This window comes from Hypanus sabinus, chromosome 25 (assembly GCF_030144855.1).
Source record: "Hypanus sabinus isolate sHypSab1 chromosome 25, sHypSab1.hap1, whole genome shotgun sequence".
Classification (NCBI taxonomy): domain Eukaryota; kingdom Metazoa; phylum Chordata; class Chondrichthyes; order Myliobatiformes; family Dasyatidae; genus Hypanus; species Hypanus sabinus.
In genome coordinates, this window is record NC_082730.1 from 42,264,274 (window position 1) to 42,285,857 (window position 21,584).

General features: G+C 40.4%; 1 protein-coding gene across 4 annotated transcripts in view; it reads right to left on the bottom strand.

The window, feature by feature from the left end:
* Nucleotides 1-21,584, bottom strand: part of LOC132381198 (protein phosphatase 1 regulatory subunit 12B-like) — a 221,291-nt gene that overhangs the window by 139,879 nt on the left and 59,828 nt on the right. For all 4 annotated transcript variants that reach the window (XR_009507977.1, XM_059950490.1, XM_059950489.1 and 1 more), the window contains exon 2: nucleotides 23-153. Coding sequence is in view for 3 of the 4 variants with exons in the window: in XM_059950490.1 (XP_059806473.1) it covers nucleotides 23-153 (131 nt within the window). In the remaining variant the exon portion in view is untranslated. The remainder of the gene's footprint in view (nucleotides 1-22; nucleotides 154-21,584) is intronic.

The following is a 21,584-nucleotide window of genomic DNA, read 5'->3' on the forward strand; positions in this document are numbered from 1 at the left end:
TCTTATGCAAACATCCACTTACTCAGCTATATTTATATATCCACAGGATGCCACAGCATGCAGTGGGGTCCAGCCCTCATTATCTGGTTGATTAGTGTCTGCACTGTGCTCCACCAGAAATTTCACCATTTCAAGGTTCTCATCAATGCAGGCCTACAAAACAAGGAAAAAAAATTAGCTTTGCCAGCAACATACCAAGAAGAACAACATGGTAAAATAGACACAAACTAATGCATGAAATAATGATCCTTCCATATGCTAAAAACCTAGGCTCAAACCAAAATCACCTCAGAGATAACATTATTGTACAACATAAATGTCTGTTACAAATTAAATAAGGCTAACAATTCAAAACACAAGTATGACTATACCAGTTTTAGCTAGCCAAAAAATTTCTCATTTGTATCTGCTTGGGTCCACCCACCTTACACTTAATAATTGTTGACTAAATCAACACAAATTTTATAAAATTACAGTTGGTAAAATATACAAGTACAAGATCAATCTGTTGGTTTGTCCATCCAGATAATACTATGTCAAGCTCATAAAAATTCAAAATTACTCATTGTCTATGAGAATTACTTGACATCTGACAGAAACTTCAATAAAATATCAAACTCATAATTTCATAACTAGACCAGACACAGTAGACCCTGTTATACTATTTGGGTTATGGAAATTCACCCTTACAGAATTCACAAGCTACTACCCAAAAATGCAGAATGAAATTAATTTAGAGAATTCATTAAAAAAAATACTTCTCCAACTCACTTTGCTGGACACTTGAAAATTTGCATATAAAACAATATAGACTTTCTTTTAGGAACATATTTATCACCATTTAACTTATAGACATCTGATGTTCCCCCAAATTTCTTTTTGTTCCAACAACTTTCAAGTAAAACTCGATCTTATGACATCCAAACTACATCCTTCCAGCTTCCTAAATGGTAATGAAATTGGTTAAATTAAATACTGTAGATGTTTCATGTATGCAACAGAAAAGCCACAATCTGGATTGCAAAACACTTTACTGCCAGACCAATTGCCAGTGAATAAACATGCTACAATAGCATGTGAACAGGCAGAGGTGAGGGCAGGTTCTGGAAAGTTTTGTTTTATTCGTTTAGAGCAGAGAGAATGCCAGGCAGGATGTTGGAATGTTCCTCTTGCAGGATGTGGGAAGTCAGGGAGACCTCCAATGTCCCTGACAACGACACCTGCAAGAAGTGCATCCAGCTGCAGCTCCTAACAAACCATGTTAGGAAACTGGAGCAGGAGCTGGATGACCTCCGGATCATTCAGGAGAATGAGAAGTTTATAGATAGTAGCTACAGGGAGGCAGTTACGCCAGAGAAGCAGCGCACAGGTGATTGAATTACTGTCAGGTGAGGGAAGGGAAAAGGGCAGGTAGAGCAGGGCTCCCCTGTGGCCATTCCCCTCAACAAGTATACCAATTTGGATACTGTTGGGAGGGATGACCTACCTGGGGCAAGCTGTGGAAGTCGGATCTCTGGCACTGACTCTGGTTCTGCAGTGCAGTGGGGGGGTGGGGGGGAGGAAGAGGAGAGCAGTAGTGATAGGGGACTTGATAGTTAGAGGTACAGACAGGAGGTTCTGTGGTCGTGACAGAGATTCACAGATGGTTTGTTGCCTCCCAGGTGCCAGGGATGTCTCTGATCGTGTGCTAAGCATTCTGAAATGGGATGGTGAGCAGCCAGATGTCATGGTACACATCGGTACCAATGACATCGGAAGAAAGAGTGAGGAGATCCTGAAGAGTGAGTATAGAGAGCTCGGTAGAAAGTTAAAAAGCAGGACCTCGATCTCAGGATTGCTACCTGTGCCACATGGCAGTGAGGGCGAGAGTAGGATGCTCTGGAGGATGAACATTTGGCTGAGGAACTGGTGTAGGGGGCAGGGTTTCAGATTTCAAGATCATTGAGGCCTCTTTTGGGGCAGGTGGGACCTGTACAAGAGAGACAGGTTACACCTGAACCACAAGGGGACCAATATCCTTGCAGGGAGGTTTGTTAGTGCTATTGGGGGGGGGGGGGGGGGGGGAGTTAAACTAGATTTGCAGGGGGATGGGAACCAGAGTGCCAGAGTAGATATTGGAGCAAGGGTGAAAATAAATGTTAAAGTTTCATGCAAAGTCACAAATAGAAGGGTTGTGTGTGGTGGTAATAATCTCCTGAGGTGCATCAATTTCAATGCGAGGAGTATTGTGGGGATGGCTGATGAGCTGAAGGCATGGATTGACACGTAGAATTATGACATTGTAGCCATTAGTGAAACTTGGCTACAAGAGGGGCAGGACTGGCAGCTTAATGTTCCAGGGTTCTGATGTTTCAGACGTGATAGAGGCAGAGGGTTGAAGGGTGGGGGGGGGGGGGGGGGGTGGCATTGCTAGTCAGGGAAAATGTTACAGCAGTGCTCAGGCAGGACAGGTTAGAAGGGTTGTCTACCGTGGCCATACGGCTGGAGCTGAGAAACAGGAAAGGTATGACCACATTAATGAGGTTGTATTATAGACCACCCAAAAGTCAGTGAGAATTGGAGGAGCAAATCTGCAGAGAGATAGCAGACAACTGCAGGAAACACAAAGTTGTGATAGTAGGGGATTTTAATTTTCCACATACTGATTGGGACTCCCATACTGTTAAAGGTCTAGACTGGTTAGAGTTTGTTAAACGTGTCCAGGAGAGTTTTCTAAATCAATACATAGGAGGTACCGACTAGCGAGGATGCAATATCAGATCTCCTACTGGGAAATGAGTTAGGACAGGTGATGTAAGTGTGTGTAGGAGAACACTTTGGTTCCAGAGATCACAATACCATTAGTTTCAACTTGATCATGGTTAAAGATAGATCTGGTCTAAATTACTTTTCCAATTCATAAAGTTTAACAGTACACAGACTTATATGTATATTTTTATCTTCTCTTCTTAAGTGAATGTTTTTTTTTTCTAATTATCCATTGTCATCCATCAGCTTTTTTCTTTGGTAGTAGGTAGGGGGTTGACCTTTTTATATAATAAAAACAAATTTCTTTTATGATGTATGACCTATCTTTAAATTTTTGATTACTGAGTGGCATACCTTTATGTGTTATGCTATAACATTTTGATCAATTTTATTACAATATATGAATGTACACAAGTTATGTTGAGATGTATCTATGTGTTGCACTCTGTAAATCTTTTTTTCTTCTGAATAAAAATATTGTAAAAAGAAAAAAGAAAAGAAAGATAGATCTGGTCCTTGGGTTGAGGTTCTAAACTGGAAAAGGCCAAATTTGAAGAAATGAGAAAGGATCTAAAAAGCATGGATTGGGGCAGGTAGTCCTCTGGCAAGGACTTCGTTGGTAAGTGGGAGGCCTTCAAAGGAGAAATTTTGAGAGTGCAGAGTTTGTATGTTCCTGTCAGGATTAAAGGCAAAGTGAATAAGAATAAGGAACCTTGGTTCTCTAGGGATATTGGAACTCTGATAAAGAAGAAGAGAGAGATGTATGACATGTATAGGAAACAGGGAGCAAATAAGGTACTTGAGGAGTATAAAAAGTACAAAAACATACTTAAGTAAGAAATCAGGAGGGCTAAAACATATGAGGTAGCTTTGACAGTCAAGCTGAAGGATAATCCTACAGGTATATTAAGAGCAAAAGGATAGTAAGGGACAAAATTGGTCCTCTTGAATATCAGAGTGGTCGGCTATGTATGGGACCAAAAGAAATGGGGGAGATCTTAAATGTTTTTTTTGCGTCTGTATTTACTAAGGAAATTGGCATGGAGTTAATGGAAATAAGGCAAACAAGTAGTGAGGTTATGGAACCTATACAGATTGAAGAGGAGGAGGTGCTTGCTATCTTGAGGAAAATCAGAGTAGATAAATCCCTAGGACCTGACAGGCTATTCCCTCGGACCTTGAAGGAGACTAGTGTTGAAATTGCAGGGGCCCTGGCAGATATATTTAAAATGTCAGTATCAACGGGTGAGGTGCCAAAGGATTGGAGGATAGCTCATATTGTTCCATTGTTTAAAAAAGGCTCTAAAAGTAATCCGGGAAATTATAGGCTGGGAAATTTGACATGGATAATAGATAAATTATTGGAAGGAATACCAAGTGATAGGATCTACAAGTATTTGTAGACAGGGATGACTTATAAGGGAGAGTCAACACAGCTTTGTGTGTGGTAGGTCATGTTTAACAAATCTATTAAGAGTTTGAGTTTACAAGGAAAGTGGTGAAGGGAAGGCAGTGGATGTTGTCTACATGGACTTCAGTAAGTCCTTTGACAAGGTCCTGCATGGGAGGTTAGTTAGGAAGATTCAGTCGCTAGGTATACATGGTGAGGTAGCAAATTGGATTAGACATTGGTTCAATGGGAGAAGTCAGAGACTGGTAGTGGATGATTGCTTCTCCGAGTGGAGACCTGTGACTTGTGGTGTGCCACAGGGATCAGTGCTGGGTCCATTGTTATTTGTCATCTGTATCAATGATCTGGATGATAATGTGGTAAATTGGATCAGCAAAGTTACTGATGATACAAAGATTGGAGGTGTAGTGGACACTGAGAAAGGTTTTCAAAGCTTGCAGAGGGATCTCAACCAGCTGGAAAAATGGCAGATGGAGTTTAATACAGACAAGTGTGAGGTATTGCACTTTGGAAGAACAAACCAAGGTAGAACATACAAGGTAAATGGTAGGGCACTGAGGAGTGCAGTAGAACAGAGGGATCTGGGAATACAGATACAAAATTCCCTAAAAGTGGCATCACAGGTACACTGGCCTTTATAAATAAGAGTATAAGAGTTGGAATATTGTAGTGAGGTTGTATAAGGCATTGGTGAGGCCAAATTTGGCGTATTGTGTGCAGTTTTGGTCACCAAATTACAGGAAGGATATTAATAAGGTTGAAAGAGTGCAGAGAAGGTTTACAAGAACGTTGCTGGGACTTGAGAAACTGAGTTACAGAGGAAGGTTGAATAGGTTAGGACTTTATTCCCTGGAGCGTAGAAAAATGAGGGGAGACTTGATAGAGGTGTATAAAATTATGATGGGTATAGATAGAGTGAATACAAGTAGTCTTTTTCCCCTGAGGCTAAGGGAGGAAAAACACCAGAGGACATGGGTTAAGGGTGAAGGGGGAAAAGTTTAAAGGGAACATGGGGGGGGGGGGCTTCTTCACACAGAGAGGGGTGGGAATGTGGAAAGAGCTGCCAGTTGAAGTGGTAAATGCTGGCTCACTTTTGACATTTAAGAAAAACTTGGACAGGTACATGGAAGAGAGGTGTATGGAGGAATATGGACCAGGTGCAGGTCAGTGGGACTAGGCAGACTAGGCACAGCCAAGAAGGGCCAAAGGGCCTGTTTCTGTGCTGTAATGTTCAATGGTTCTAATAGTAGCTCATCAGGTTTTAGTGACAGACAACCCTATTTAAATTCCAGCAACACACACAAAATGCAGGACAAAAGTTGGATAGATATATGGACAGGAAAGGAATGGAGGGTTATGGGCTGAGTGCGGATCAGTGGGACTAACTGAGAGTAGGCGTTCGGCACGGACTAGGAGGGCCAAGATAGCCTATTTCCGTGCTGTAATTGTTATATGGTTTATATGATTTAAAAGGTCTCGGCCCAAAACTTCGACTGTACTTCTTCCTATAGATGCTGCCTGGCCTGCTACATTCCACCAGCAGTTTGTGTGTGTTGCTTGAATTTTCAGCATCTGCAGATTTCCTCGCATTTGCTATTTAAATTCCAACCACTTTGGTTGTATCCAATAATGTAGGCAACTTTATTTTGAGAAACCAATACGCATCATCATCAGGGTGGGCTTAGTGAATAACAAAAATTGTAAGCCGATGTTTTCCATAATTCTATTACAGGACTCAACATGACTGCTGCATTCTATACTTGCTGTATTACAATAAATAAAACAAATTTCACAAATAGAAAACATCTAGCTTTAACTTCTTTTGAATTGTTAACTTTTTGTTAACATTCAAAAACTTAACTTTAAGTATTTAATACCACCAAGCCCTCAAAACTAATTAGTAAAACTCAAGGCATGGGCCTCAATACAGCTTTGTGCAATTGGATCCTGGATTTCCTCACTTGCAGACCCCAGTCAGTTCGGACTGGCAAAAACATCTTTTCCACAATCACCATCAGCACAGGAGCACTACAGGGATATGAGCTTAAGTCTCCTGCTCTACTTACTTTATACCTTTGACTGTGTGGCTAAATACAGCTCAAACACCATTTACAAGTTTGCTGTTGTGGGCTGTATCAAAGATGGTGATAAATCAGCACACAGGAGGGAGATTGAGTGGTATAACAACAACAACCTTTCAATTAATGAAAGGAACCAAGGAACTGATTGTAGACATCAAGAGAGAATCCAGAGGTCCATGAGCCATTATTCATTAGTGGATCAGACATGGAGAAGGTCAGTTACTTTAAATTCCTGAGTATCACCATCTCAGAGGACCTGTCCTGATATAATTGCAAAGAAAGCAAGAAGGCGCCTTTACTTCCACAGAATCTGCAGAAATTTGGCATGTTATCAAAAATCTTGGCAAACGTCTATAGATGTGTCATGGAAAGTGTGCTGGCTGGTTGCATTATGGCCTGGTACGGCCTTTCCGTGGAAAATCCTATAAAAGGTAGTGGATCTGGCCCAGCCTTCCAAACCATTTAGCAGCACACCTGCATGAGACATTGCTACAGTAAAGCAACATCTATCAAAGATCAAACACAAGGAAATCTGCAGACACTGAAAATTCAAGCAACACATACAAAATGCTGGTGGAACACAGCAGGCCAAGCAACATCTATAGGGAGAAGTACTGTCAGCGTTTCGGGCCAAGACCCTTCGTCAGGACTAACTGAAAGGAAAGATAGTAAGAGATTTGAAAATAGGAGGGGGAGGGGGAAATGCGAAAAGATCTTCATCACCAGCCTCTTTAAAACCTAACTCTGCTAATATCTGAGACCAGCCATCAGTGTGGATAACTTCAATTGCCACTACTCTGAACAGACTCAAAGACTGACAGGCTCACTTCCAAGGACTCTTTACGACTCTTGTTCTCAGCATCTTTTTTTATATTGAAGTTAATTGATTATCTTTGTCTCCTTTTGTACAGTTTCTCCTGAAAATTGGTCTTTCTTTTCTCCCCTGTAAATGCCTGCAAGAAAATTAATTTCTAGTGTTTTTGATGTGTTTCTAGTTTTTCTGGTCGCTCCTTTTTTTGTCGCTAGCTGAGGCGATTTTAAAATCGGGTTGGCCTGCAGATAACGAACCCTGAGCTGAAATGAATATGCCTTTTGATTTTGTGTTTTTTGTTATTTGGTTGCCATTTGCGCGGGGGTGGTGTGATGTTTTTTTTCTTTGAACAGGTTCCATAGTTGTTCTTTGTCTTGTGGCTGTCTGTGGTGAAGACAAATATCAGAGCTGAAAACTGCATATATACTTTGATAATAAATGTATTTTGAATCTTGAATCATTTGAATTTCAAGGTACTGTATGGCAACTTAAGTACTTTGATAACAAAACAATTGATTTGCCAAGTTAAAAGAATCCAACAAAATTGAGTTTTACAGTACATTATTCCACTCACTGGATGCAGTATTATTTGATATGAACTATTCTTTGACATCTTTCAATCATGAGTTGATAAGTATCTGTCTTACTGAATATACTCTTTTGCAGTGTGATTATCAAAATCTAGGAAAATACATTCTTCCAGAAAGGGATACCTAATTTTGCAGACTCCAGATGTCTGTTCTCATTGATTTTATGACAAAAAGCAGAGAAACTAGAAATCACACATTCCAATGTGTGTTATCTTCACGTAAGAGTACAATGTAAACAAGCTTGCTACTTCCAAACAAAATAGAAAACTATTAGTTTATTTTAGGGTATTTGCTTCATCACACACATAAAGCAATTAATACTTGTCAGTTAAAATGCTTCAACATTTGTTTAGCATCTACTCAAACCAAATTTCTTTATCTGTTGATGAAGTGAAGAGATATGATTCTAAATGCTGATACTCCTACTTATCTGTTCACTGTTTCACTCAGACCATCCAGTTTACTGTATTTCAAAAGCATACATTTCACAAGATACTCCAATTATTTCAAGTGATCCTCAAGTCCATAAAAGTATCTCTTCCCACCCCGCCCCCAATGCACACCTGATTTACTTTGTTAGTTTAACAAATAAGAGGAAGACTGCCTTCTGGTTTAAATAGGGAACCCCTGTTTCTTTAACAAAAAGTAATCCACCCCTAAAACCATCTAGATTCTCCCACAAGAGTAAACATCCATCCTGAAGATCTTGCACCTTAAATTTGCTTTAATCACTTCAATGTATTATTCACTGTAGATAAAATGATAAAACTACATCAACTAAAATAACTAAGTGTTTAGGTCTTCAAAGCAAATTTCTTGAACTCTGGAATTAAACAAGCTTTTTTCACTTTGAAACTAATGGGAAAAGTTGTTTTAATCAACAAATGTGCACTTCGAAATGTTTTCCAGGAATATTTGTATTTCAATATATGGTAGAAATGTCCTATTATCTTTCTGTTCAATGGGGCTGATCTTTACCAAGAGCATAGCTAAAGCATAACAATAATGGGGAGAAAAAAAATCACTCATCATTTTAATCAGAGTAATGCAAATTAGATCACATGCACAAAAAGAATCTAATAGATTCCTGTGTCATTTTTTCTTTCACCAACATACAGCAGCCTTCAAATTGTCATTGCTTTCACCCCTCATTTCAAACCAAATCAATTTTCTACTCCTTCCCCTCAACCACTGCTTCAGATGGTTAGTTATTCACAATTTCAGCAATCTATTTATCCTGGATTGTTTTATAACCTCAACAACCAATTACAAAATTGTTACTGCACTGCATTAAGCAAATTACAGCAATTTACATGCTACAGAAATCCTCATTCTTGCATTTAGCATCTCCAACAAAGTGACATAGAAACATAGAAAACCTACAGCACAATACAGGCCCTTCATGCCATAATGCTGTGGCGAACATGTATTTACTTTAGAAATTACCTAGCGTTACTCATAGGCCTTTATCTTTCTAAGCTCCATGAGCCTATTTGGGAACCTCTTAAAAGACCCTGCTACTGTATCTGCCTCCACCACAGTCACCACCAGCCCATTCCGTGCACTCACCGCTCCCTGACATCCCCTCTGTACCCACTTCTAAGCACCTTAAAACTGTGCCCTTTTCAGTAAAAAGTACTGAAATGCTTTCCTGACTAGTTTCCAATTCTTTGAATTCAGTAGTAACTTTAGCAAGAGATGTCTAGTTTTGGCTCAATCGGTTGCTCTTCTGTGTAAACGTCAGAAAGTTTCCCGATTCTACTGCAAATGTGTCAGGAGATTATAACTTTAGATATAACATTAAACAGAGGTCTCACTACATCAACGGATGCTACAGGCCTATATGGAGGATAAGCAGTGGAAGTACTTCTGAAATCCTGGCTAGTATTTATCTTCCAATCAAGAGCATTAAACACAGATTACCTGGGGTTTGCAAATGTAGGCTGCATGCACATTAGCTGTCATGCTTTATCACAATAATGAATGCAATTCAAAATGTGCTTCTGGGCTGCAAGGCTTCAGGAACATTCAGATGTTAAGTGAGGCACAATACAAATGAATTCTTAAACCACAAGCAGGTTTCCAACTGAAATAGCTACTACCGCACATGGGATCAACATTTTTAAGACTGCAGTCCTTATATAACAGGATTATAACATTCTTTTAAAAATACTTTAACAGGAATATTTTAATTACATAGTGAAAGCATTCAGTTGAGCAGAGTAGGTGATTTTAGCCATATCCTCATTATACACCAAGCATGCAATCTTCTGGATATGAATGATCAAATTCATTCTAATACAGAAGAATTGCCATCTTTTTATAATCATAAGACACTTAATGTAAAATCCTCACACACATTTTTTGGGTAAATTCAGCACCTACTTTGCACACATCAATAACATCCAATCATCAATATAATGCATGTGACAGTATACTGTACTCAATTAAGGTTGACCAGGATTTGAGTATTAATATATTCAGCAGCACAGGCTGACCATGAGATTGGAGGAACTGAAGTTGAAATAATCACAAGATATGTAATTCCCATGTATAAATTTAAGGTAATGCGTACACAATTTGAAACCACATGCAAAAAGTGCACTGAATCCAAATGTTTACTTGATGTGCACCGTTCTCTAGTAACCAAACCCAACTTTGTGTGTGATGTTGACGGAGAGTGTAGAGCACAGACCAGGTGGCCAGCATGCAGGATATTCAACTGAACTTTATTGATAACACTGCTTATACAATGTGAACTCCTCCCATGTGGGAGTCACTAACTTGAGTGGCATAGGACTAACACTTAATTACCATATCTCCCTTTTTTGAAATAAAGAAAAGCCACGCATGTACTACTTCTCTATAGAATTGCAGTGAAATTACAGGCAGTCCCCAAGTTACAAATGTCCGACTTACAAACAACTCGTACTTACGAGCAGCCTGCCATAAAGCCTATTAAAGATTTGTCAGCTCGAGGAAGAAGAATGCCATCCGCCATTTTAAGTCAGATCATGTTGCAGTTAACAACACTGTGTTGAGTGTGTGACTTTGTATTTGGCTTAAATTTTTCTTAGCAAGATTCACCCTGACCCCAGTCAGCACCACCCCCACTTGTGCCATTTAACCTGTCTCAGTGCAGATGGACTTTAGGACCCGGGGGGTGCTCAGGATTCATCACCTGTGGCTGCTGCTGAATCCGCAGTGTTTCTGTTCTGTTGACGGAAAATGGTCACAATTGAAAATAAAGTGGAAATAATAAAGCAATCGGAAAAAGGTGAAATACTATCGGTCATTGGAAAGACATTAGGCTACAGTCGGTCAACGATCGGAACAATTTTAAAGGATAAATTGAGAATAATGGAGCATGTGAAAGGCCCTGCCCCGATGAAAGCTACAATTATTACTAAGCAACGCAGTGGCTTAATTATTGAAATACATATGTTTCTTAAGTGTTTTATATGCATAAAGATAAAATATATACTATGACAAACATTTGACTAACTGAAGCTAAATAATACCGGATGTACCTGTTCAGACTTAATCCGCACAAATCCAACTTAAAAACAGACTCAGGAACAGAACTTGTTCCTAACCCAAACTGCCTGTATAGTCACTGAAATTGAGCAATTCAGTTCACTTTACCTATAGCATACAACTCAATGCTCCTTACATGATCATAAAAAAATTGCCATTATTATAACTGCCTTTCCTTGTTTTTACGATCTTTCAGGCTCTGTATAAAAACAATTTGCCAATATTATAACTCTTTTGTTTTAACAGTCTGTTTTCCTCCTCCAACCATTACTTTTTATTTTAAAAACATTCACATTTTCAACAGCAGAACTCTCAAAAGAAACACCAAATCTAATGGAGGTCAGGGGAAACCATCTGAACACTCCAGATAAGTGAGAGGATTATTCTGCCTCTTCAGTCAATTACCCTAAGCTATTAGGCTATGGAGTGCATCTCTGGGGTGGGACAGATAAACAACCCAATCTGGTACAGGTTCCTGGAAGTGTTGGAGTGGACAGAGACCCTTGAAACAGGTGTATCCACCTCACCCGTGCTTTGCAGCATAAGAATCAGGACACGATTTCTTCCTCTACCTTTTGTGGTATCTGAAGACACACGAGCACATGCCAGTTCAGCCTGGATTCAGCTTGTGATGTTCTGATCACAAACAATCAGGGTGCATGTTGCCAGACTACTGCTCTTTTGGTGAACTGCTCTGAAACCCAAACAGCTTCACCACTCCTGAATGGCTACAAAGATTTTGCTGTGTCCGAGATCACGCATGATCTTATTTCCCTGATGCTGTATTGTCCCCAAATTTCTCATTTTGTCAAAGTCCGGTAAGTGAGGTTGGAGAAGGGAAGGAAATACGGGCAGGTTTGTTCTTTGTCTCTGGCCCAATGACAGCTCAATGTAGCCGTTCACAATAGGTGTGGAAAAATAAGCTAGCAATGTTTTGTAGGAGTCTTTTGCCTTCCGTAGGGAGCTCTTAACAGTTTGCACTACTCTTTCCATTTCTCCATTTGTGTGTTGGTATTGTAGACTGTTTGGTGTTTGAACACATAGTACCTAGCAAAGGCTTTGAATTCAGAGCAGCTGAATTATGGACTTGTTGTCTGAAAAAAGTGACTCTGGTATTCCATGGTGAGTGAATACAGCTTTCAGGTGCTGTCTAACTACGACTGAGGTCAGCTTGGACACCTCAACATTCTGTGAGGACACACAATCCACAGTAAGAACGTATTTGTCTCTTCAGTTTGAAAATGTCTGTGCCTGCAACTTGCCACGGATAATCTGGGAATTCCGTGGGACAGAAGTTCACCATGATTTTTGTGCAGTTTTCTGCATGCTTCACGTTGCTTTACATAATCCCCCAGCTGCACACTCAAAACAGGCCACCACACGGATGGTCTTGCTCTTAGAAGACATTGTTGATGCCTTGGGGGATTTGACTAATGACTCTGGTGTGAACAGAAGCAGCAATGACGAGTCTGGAGCCCTTGAGCAGTAAACCGTCAAGGATGGTGAGTGTGTATCTTTCAAGTCAGTAAATTCTGAGTTTGTGAGCTCTTTTGGAACAGCTGCTCATCCATGCTCACAGTATTGCATGACTTTGCTACAGATTTGGTCCTTTTTCAACTCAGCACAAATTTCAGCCAGTTTACTGCGATGCAGGAAAGTTTCCACGTACCTGAGCTAAGTAGATGTTGGTATCTTCCACGAGGACAGAGTCAGCTTCCTTCCACTCACTTTTGCATGCGATCCTCGGCAGAGTGGCTGGTGTTCTGAAAGATTTGCCAGGGACGTGTTCAACGTCATAACAGTATCAAATAAACGTCATTCTGAATGTTTGCAGACATGGAGTTAAGTCATCCAAGTGCTGTTTCAAGCTGTGGAGGCTGACAAGTGGCTTGTGGTCCATTTCAAGCAACAATCTGGTGCCTTGCCAGTAGTCTACACAAGAGCAAGTGTTTCCATTTCAATTGGGCATAACGCTGTTTGGTAGGAGTCAATGCTCTTGAAGTACAGTATATACCACTGGTTTCCATGGCAAATCCCCCTAGGCCAAAGGAAGAGGCAGCTGCTGAGACCTTGGTTGTTTTGTTCACGTCAAAGAATGCTAGCGTTGATGAGAATTTCTCCTGTGGTGTGTCCCAGGTCCAAATGTTTCTCTGAGAGAGGTGGTCATGTAGTGGCTTTGCTTTCTCTGCCAAATCTAGAATGAACTTTCCCAGCTGGCTTACCATGCCAGAGAAACTGCTGATCTATGATACATTTGTAGGATGTTTTATGTTCTGAACCCCTGCCAGTTTGAATCTCACTGCACTCCATCAAAGGACAGTTGGTGGCCTCCAACTTCACCTTCAACTTTGCAAATTCACATTTTTGTTCAGGGTGATTCCAGCCTATTTCAGTTTCTCCAAGGTAGCTGCCACTCTTTTGTCATGTTTTTCACTTGACCCTCCAAAGACAAGTATATTGTCCATGCGGCAGATGACTTCTTCCAGTCCCTCCAAAATTTGGTTCATCCTCATCAGAAGGAGTTCAGGGGCTAATGACATGCCAAAAGGGATACATGGCATAGGGTGTGATAAAAGGATGTGAGCTTCTGTGGCTCAGGAGCCAAATAAATCTGCCTGAACCCTGAATTGCATTTAGTTTGGTGAAAAACTTTGCTCCACCCAGCATACCCAATGTGTGCTCAGAGGGCAGAATAAACTTGTTCAATTTTGTTAGATCAACTTTGATTATCAATGGGATTGGTATATGTCAGACAACAGGGTGTCACTCCTGGCCTCAGCTGGATAAAGGTACTCTTTTCTCAGCTCCCCTAGGCCTGTGAACAACTCCGGGTACTTCTGCCACAGAACAGTGTTTAATGAATCCAACCTTGTAGTGGGGTTCAGGTTTCTCAATGGCATGTCATCCCAGAAGTGGTGAGAAGAGATTCTGAACAACATAGGCATCCTTTTTTTAACTGTAAACTTTCCTTTCACACAGACCTTCTGTTTTCCTGGTCCCATGAGCACTTTCTTTATTGGGTTTAGTGTAACGCCTGTTTTCTTCACCAGTTTCAGTTTGATGTGACATCTGCCCCAGAATCCATTTTGAATGTCACTGCATTATTTTGCATCTGAACCACACCAGCCTTGCCTATTTGAAAACAAGCATAGAGTATACAACATGGGTAAAATGAAAACTATTCCACAGTAAAATGGAAAAAGGAAATCTCCACCGTGTGGCCATGAAAAATTTGAATATTTGCTCATAATACCTTCAAATGATTGATACAAATAATTGTACAAATCACCAAAATAGATCTTAACTATGATTTTAAAGCTCAACACTTTAAAGACAACAACTGCAGATGTAAAATTATACAGATAAAAAAGCCTGGATTTGAAGGTCAATGGTTGGGGGAAGAAAGGGGATGCTGCTCACACTGACCTTAAAATAAATCTGTCCACAAAATATCAGTTGACACCTAATTTTTTTTTCCACTCTTCCCTCCTCTATCCATAATCCAAGTGAGTAGGAGTTTATCATCCCTCTTCACCTGAATTAACCTAGTGTTCGTCAGTTCTTGCTCCACCCCTTCCTCTTGTCAACTCCCCTCCACTCTTTCAGACCAGATGAAGGGTCTTTACCTGAAACATTGGTAGTCCATTTCCCTCCACAGATGCTGCCTGACATACAGGGTTCCTCAAACATTTAGTTTTTTTGCTAATTCATGCTGTCTACTACATACACAATTAGAGGGGAAAATGCAGCTTTCTGACTACATAGAGATATTTTTAAAGTCTTAAGTACTCCATACTATCAGGAAACAGCTCTGCAGGTTTATTCACTAAATGGTTAAGTTATTCCAACCAGAGGATTCAGGATCAATCTCCATATTGCACTAAGTGCATTTTAGCCACATCCTTGTGCAGATTTTACATTTAACAATTGATTGAGGGTGAAAATGTCATTGTAACTATTCCCTACAGTTATTCTAGAAATAAATGTCCACCTGCATTAGCCTAGAAATATTAACACACACACAAAATACTGGAGGAAGTCAGCAGGTCAGGCAGCATGGTCAGGCAGGTCTGAATGGGAATGGGGTGTAGGATTAAAATGGATAAATAGATGTTCAGATTCATCACATGAAACCAAATTTGCCATTTCTGTCCAACTGACCTTAATATCATTAATAATCAACACACCAGTAGCTGAACCAAGTTCATTATGAGCACACTATTTGATTTAATGCCTACTGTATTGAATCACAAACTCCATAAATCAGTCAAAAATTCATCTGCAATTTCTAACAAATTAATTGCCAGAAAATACTATCTGCATTACATCTGCAACACAGAATCCCTCACGACAAAGTCAAAAGTAAAATCTGCTAATACTAAAAACAAATTTAAATCATAATAATGTATTGGGCTAAAATCCTGAGAGGTTTAAATTTTTGATTCAGCATTCTCCTATTTGAACTGAATGTGACTTCTATGATTCTATGAATGATACAAGTAAGACTAACATTGTTAGTCCCATTACATCAATTAAAATTATAGATGCATCCCAGATTGACAGTGACAAAAAGTCACTGAGGTGATGAAGTCATTACTTATAAGCCTTACAAATATAACCAAGACCACATGCACATGGTGATAATGTTAGTGGGATAGATTCTAACATATTGTCATTACAGAAAGACTTTCAAATTCAATGCATTGCCTTGCTCATAAAACAAAGGCATAACCTGAATTGCATTTTACACAGCCTGATATATTTAATACAATTCTAATTTCAAATTTGCTTAGCTGAGGATAAAGATGTTTCCATAATTATCATAATCCATTTTTAGTTATAACAACCTAGCTATAAATTATATTGATACTTTCAAGAGAAATAAACAAGGCATGCAGCTTTACACAAACTCTACAGTTTAAACAGAATTATGCTATTAAAAATTAATACAAATTAAACCCCCTTACTCAAGCTCTATTTAGACTCCCAGCAGGCAATTGGATGAAAAAAAAAATGTAAAGAGTAGTTGAATAATAAAGGAAAGTTATTGAAAAAACATTAAGTATGGTGTTGGGGTCATTCTGAATAGTTGAGAAAATGTAATTATGAATCAGATCTGAATTTCTGTGAGAGAATTTGCAACACTCAAGCCCTAGTAACTTCAACATTTATCTCATTGCTCTCTGTTACACAACCAAAGGTACTTAATTAAAAACAAAATTAGAACAAAGCATTGGGTTGCTACAAATTGTAGCTCAGCTGGAAAGTAACAGACAAGCAGCAACTGTCAGAAGCCATTTCAGGTCATTCAGCAAGGACTATCTGTTGATCTAGCACATAATCGTATTGTTAAAACATTTGATAAAGCCAGATGCTATTTTGATCAATTACTTTGGCTCAATGGGCTTAGGCAGTAACGGGACGAGGCAAGGTAGGTTTACCTGTATTAACTGAGGAAAGGAAGTATGTGTGTGAGGCTTGAGTTCTGTACTCGGTGTCAGATGTGGGAAGTCCTGGAGACCCCCATCCTCCCAGACAGCCATATCTGCACCCGGTGTGTCGTGCTGTAGATCTTAAGGGACTGCGTTAGGGAACTGGAGTTGCAGCTCGATGACCTTCGTTTGGACAGGGAGAGGGAAGAGGCGACAGAAAGGAGTTATAGGCAGGTGGTCACACCAAGGCCTGGGGAGACAGACAAGTGGGTAACAGTCACTGAGGGAAGGGGAAGAGTCAGGTACTGGAGAGTACACCTGTGGCTGTCCTCCTGAACAATAAGTACTCTTGTTTCAGTGCTGTTCAGGAGGACAGCCTACCTGGGATAAGCAACAGTGGCCGTGCCTGTGGCACAGAGTCCAGCCCTGTGGCTCAGAAGGGTAGGGAAAGGAAGAGAAAGGCAGGAGTGATAGGGGACTCTATAGTTAGGGGGTCAGACAGGCGATTCTGTGGACGCAGGAAAGGAAGTCAGATGATAGTTTGCCTCCCAGGTGCCAGAGTCTGGGATGTTTCAGATCGCCTTCACGATATCCTGCACTGAGAGGGAGGACAGCCAGAGGTTGCGATACATATTGGTACCAATGACATAGATAGGAAAAGAGATCTTGAAAATAGACTACAGGGAGTTAAGAAGGAAGTTGAGAAGCAGGACCGCAAAGGTAGCAATCACAGGATTACTGCCTGTGCCACGTGGCAGTGAGTATAAAAATAGAATGAGATGGAGGATAAATGAGTGGCTGAGGGATTGGAGCAGGGGGCAGGGATTCAGATTTCTGGATCATTGGGACCTCTTTTGGGGCACATGTGACCTGTACAAAAAGGACGGGTTGCATTTGAATCCCAGGGGGACCAATATCATGGCAGAGAGGTTTGCTAAGGCTACTGGGAAGAGTTTAAACTAGAATTGTTGGTGGGTAGGGACCGATATGAAGAGATTGGGGAAGAGGCAGTTGGCTCACAAATAGAGAAAGCTTGGAGACAGTGTGTGAGGGAGAATAGGCAGGTGCTCAAACCAACGGTTTGAGATATGATGTGGTGGCCATTACAGACTTGGATGGCTCAGGGACAAGAATGGTTACTTCAAGTGCCGGGTTTTAGAGGTTTTAGAAAGGACAGGGTGGGAGGCAAAAGAGGTAGGGACATGGCACTGTTGATCGGAGATAGTGTCACAGCTGCAGAAAAGGTAGAAGTCATGGAGGGATTGCCTACGGAGTCTCTATGGGTGGAGGTTAGTATCAGGAAGGGGTCAATAACTCAAATGGTTGGGTTTTTTTTTTAAATAGGCCGCTCAATAGTAACAGGGATATCAAGCAGCAGATAGAGAAACAGATCCTGGAAAGGTGTAATAATAATAATAGAGTTGTCGTGGGAGATTTTAAGTTCCCAAATATTGATTGGCAACTCCCTAGAGCAAGGGGTTTAGATGGGGTGGAGTTTGTTAGGTGCGTTCAGAAAGGTTTCTTGACACAGTAGCCTACAAGAGGAGAGGCTGTACTTGATTTGGTATTGGGAAATGAACCTGATCAGGTGTCAGATCTCTCAGTGGGAGAGCATTTTAGAGATAGTGATCATAATTCTTTCTCATTTACAATAGCATTGGTGAAAGATAGGAACAGACAAGTTAGAAAAACGCTTAATTGGAGTAAGGGGAATTATGAGGCTATCAGGCAGGAACTTGGAAGCTTAAATTGGGAACAGATGCTCTCAGGGAAGAAATGTGGCAAAAGTTCAGGGGATATTTGTGTGGAGTTCTGCATAGGTACGTTCCAAAGAGACAGGGAAGTTATGATAGGGTACAGGAACTGTGGTGTGCAAAGGCTGTAGTAAATCTAGACAAGAAGAGAAACTTACAAAAGGTTCAGCGAGCTACGTAATATTAGGGATCTAGAAGATTATAAGGCTAACAGGAAGGAGCTTAAGAAGGAAATTAGGAGAGCCAAAAGAGGTCATGAGAAGGCCTTGGCGGGCAGAATTAAGGAAAACCCCAAGGCATTCTGCAAGTATGTGAAGAGCAAGAGGATAGGACGTGAAAGAATAGGACCTATCAAGTGCGACAGTGGGAAAGTGTGTATGGAACTGGAGGAAATAGCAAAGGTACTTAATGAATACTTTACTTCAATATTCACTATGGAAAAAGATCTTGGTGAATGTAGCAATGACTTGCAGTGGTCTGAAAAGCTAGAATACATAGAATACAAGAAAGAGGATGTGCTGGAGCTTTTGGAAAGCATCAAGTTGGACAAGTCGCTGGGACTGGATGAGATGTACCCCAGGCTACTGTGGGAGGTGAGGGAACAGATTGCTGAGCCTCTGGCAATGATCTTTGCATCATCAATGGGGACTGGAGATTCCGGAGGATTGGAGGGTTGCGGATGTTGTTCCCTTATTCAAGGGAGGGAGTAGAGATAGCCCAGGAAATTATAGACCAATGAGTCTTACTTCAGTGATTGGTGAGTTGATGGAGAAGATCCTGAAAGGCAGGATTTATGAACATTTGGAGAGGTATATAATAATTAGATATAATCAGCATGGCTTTGTCAAGGGCAGGTTGTGCCTTACAAGCCTGATTGAATTTTTTGAGGATGTGACTAAACGCATTGATGAAGGAAGAGCAGTAGATGTAGTGTACATGGATTTCAGCAAGGCATTTGATAAGGTACCCCATGCAAGGCTTATTGTGAAAGTCAGGAGGCATGGGATCCAAGGGGACATTGCTTTGTGGATCCAGAACTAGCTTGCCCACAGAAGGCAAAGAGTGGTTGTAGACAGGTCATATTCTGCATGGAGGTCAGTCACCAGTGGAATGCCTCAGGGATCCATTCTGGGACCCTTACTCTTTGTGATTTTAATAAATGACCTGGATGAGGAAGTGGAGGGATGGGTTAGTAAGTTTGTTGATGACACAAAGGTTTAGGGTGTTGTGGATAGTGTGGAGGGCTGTCAGAGGTTACAGCGGGACATTGATAAGATGCAAGACTGGGCTGAGAAGTGGCAGATGGAGTTCAACCCAGATAAGTGTGAAGTGGTTCATTTTGGTAGGTCAAATATGATGGAAGAATATAGTACTACAGTAATGGTAAGACTCTTGGCAGTGTGGAGGATTAGAGGGATCTTGAGGTCCGAGTCCATAGGATGCTCAAAGCAGCTGCACAGGTTGACTCTGTGGTTAAAACGACGTACGGTGTATTGGCCTTCAATTGTGGAATTGAATTTAGGAACCATTTGGTAATTTTTCAGCTATATAGGACTCTGGTCAGACCCCACTTGGAGTACTGTGCAGAGTTCTGATCGCCTCACTACAGGGAGGATGCAGAAGCCACAGAAAGGGTGCAGAGGAGATTTATAAAGATGTTGCCTGGATTGGGGAGCATGCCTTATGAAAACAGGTTGAGTGAACTTGGCTTTTTCTCCTTGGAGTGACAGAGGACAAGAGGTGACCTGATAGAGGTGTATATGATGAGAGGCATTGATCGTGTGGATCATCAGAGGCTTTATGCAGGTCTGAAATGGTTGCCACAAGAGGACACAGGTTTAAGGTGCTTGGGAGTAGGTAAAGAGGAAATGTCAGGTGTAAGTTGTTTTTCTTTAAACTCAGAGTGGTGTGTGCATGTAAGGGGCTGCCAGCAACTGTGGTGGAGGCGGATACAATAGGATCTTTTAAGAGACTTTTGACTAGGTACATGGAGCTTAGAAAAACAGAGGGCTATGGGTAACCCTAGTAATTTCTAAGGTAGGGACATGTTCAGCACAACTTTGTGGGCCAAAGGGCCTGTAATGTGCTGTAGGTTTTCCATATTTCCACAATACATGAAAAATATTTGAATTTGTGAATTAATGGGCCAATTTCTTTAACTAAAATGATCAAACAAATCAAGTTTTTAGATAATAGAATGAAATGAAACAGCTTAGAATTTGAAGTAGGGGTTTTAAAATAAGTTGATAGATTCAAAGCTTTTCCAAGTTTTACAATCTAAAAATGATTGCAGCTTTAAATATAAATTCCCTGCATGATTTTAAATTAATAAACAAATGCCAAATTGTGACCAAATTATCATTCTTGGGTGAAAAAATTAGAACTATTTTACATTGTGGCTGAGACCAAAGCCAGTGAATGGCAAACTAAATAAGGAAATCAATGCAGTTGGGGAAATGTGACCATCATTGCCATAAACAGAATCACCCAGTAAATGAAGATTCCTATCAAGGTAAAGCTAAGATCAATACAAATAAACTATTAAAAAATGCAACAATTAATTTTCTTTATTTTGGCAGCAGTGTCAGAAAAGATATTTTTCTGAAACTGAAGAGCTGGAAATACAATTATACACGCAGTGGCAACAACATCAGGCACACCTGCTCATTAATGCACATTATCTAATCAGCCAATCGTGTGACAGCAACTCAACACATTAAAGCATGCAGACATGGTCAAAAGGTTCAGTGGTTAAGACCAAACATCAGAATGGAGAAGAATTGTGACCCAAGAGTTTTTGACAGTAGAATGATTGTTGGTATCAGATGAACTGGTTAGAATATCTTAGAAACTACTGATATCCTAGGATTTCCTGACAACAGTCTCTACAGTTTACTGAGAATGACGTGAGAAACAAAAAACATCCAGTGAGTAACAGTTTTCTGGGTGAAAATACCTTGTTAATGAGAGATTAAAGGAGAATGGTCAAGCTGGTTCAAAGTACATTTAACATCAACGTTGCATACTATATAAAACCTTAAGATTAGTCTCCTTTCAGGCAGTCACAAAAACCCAATATAACCTATTAAAAAGGACCATCAAACAAAAATCAAATCATGCAAATAATAAAAGCAAGCTGACAGGAAAGCAACCACAACTCAACTAAACATACATTACAGCAATCGTGTGCAGAAGAGCATCTCCGAGTGCACAACATGTC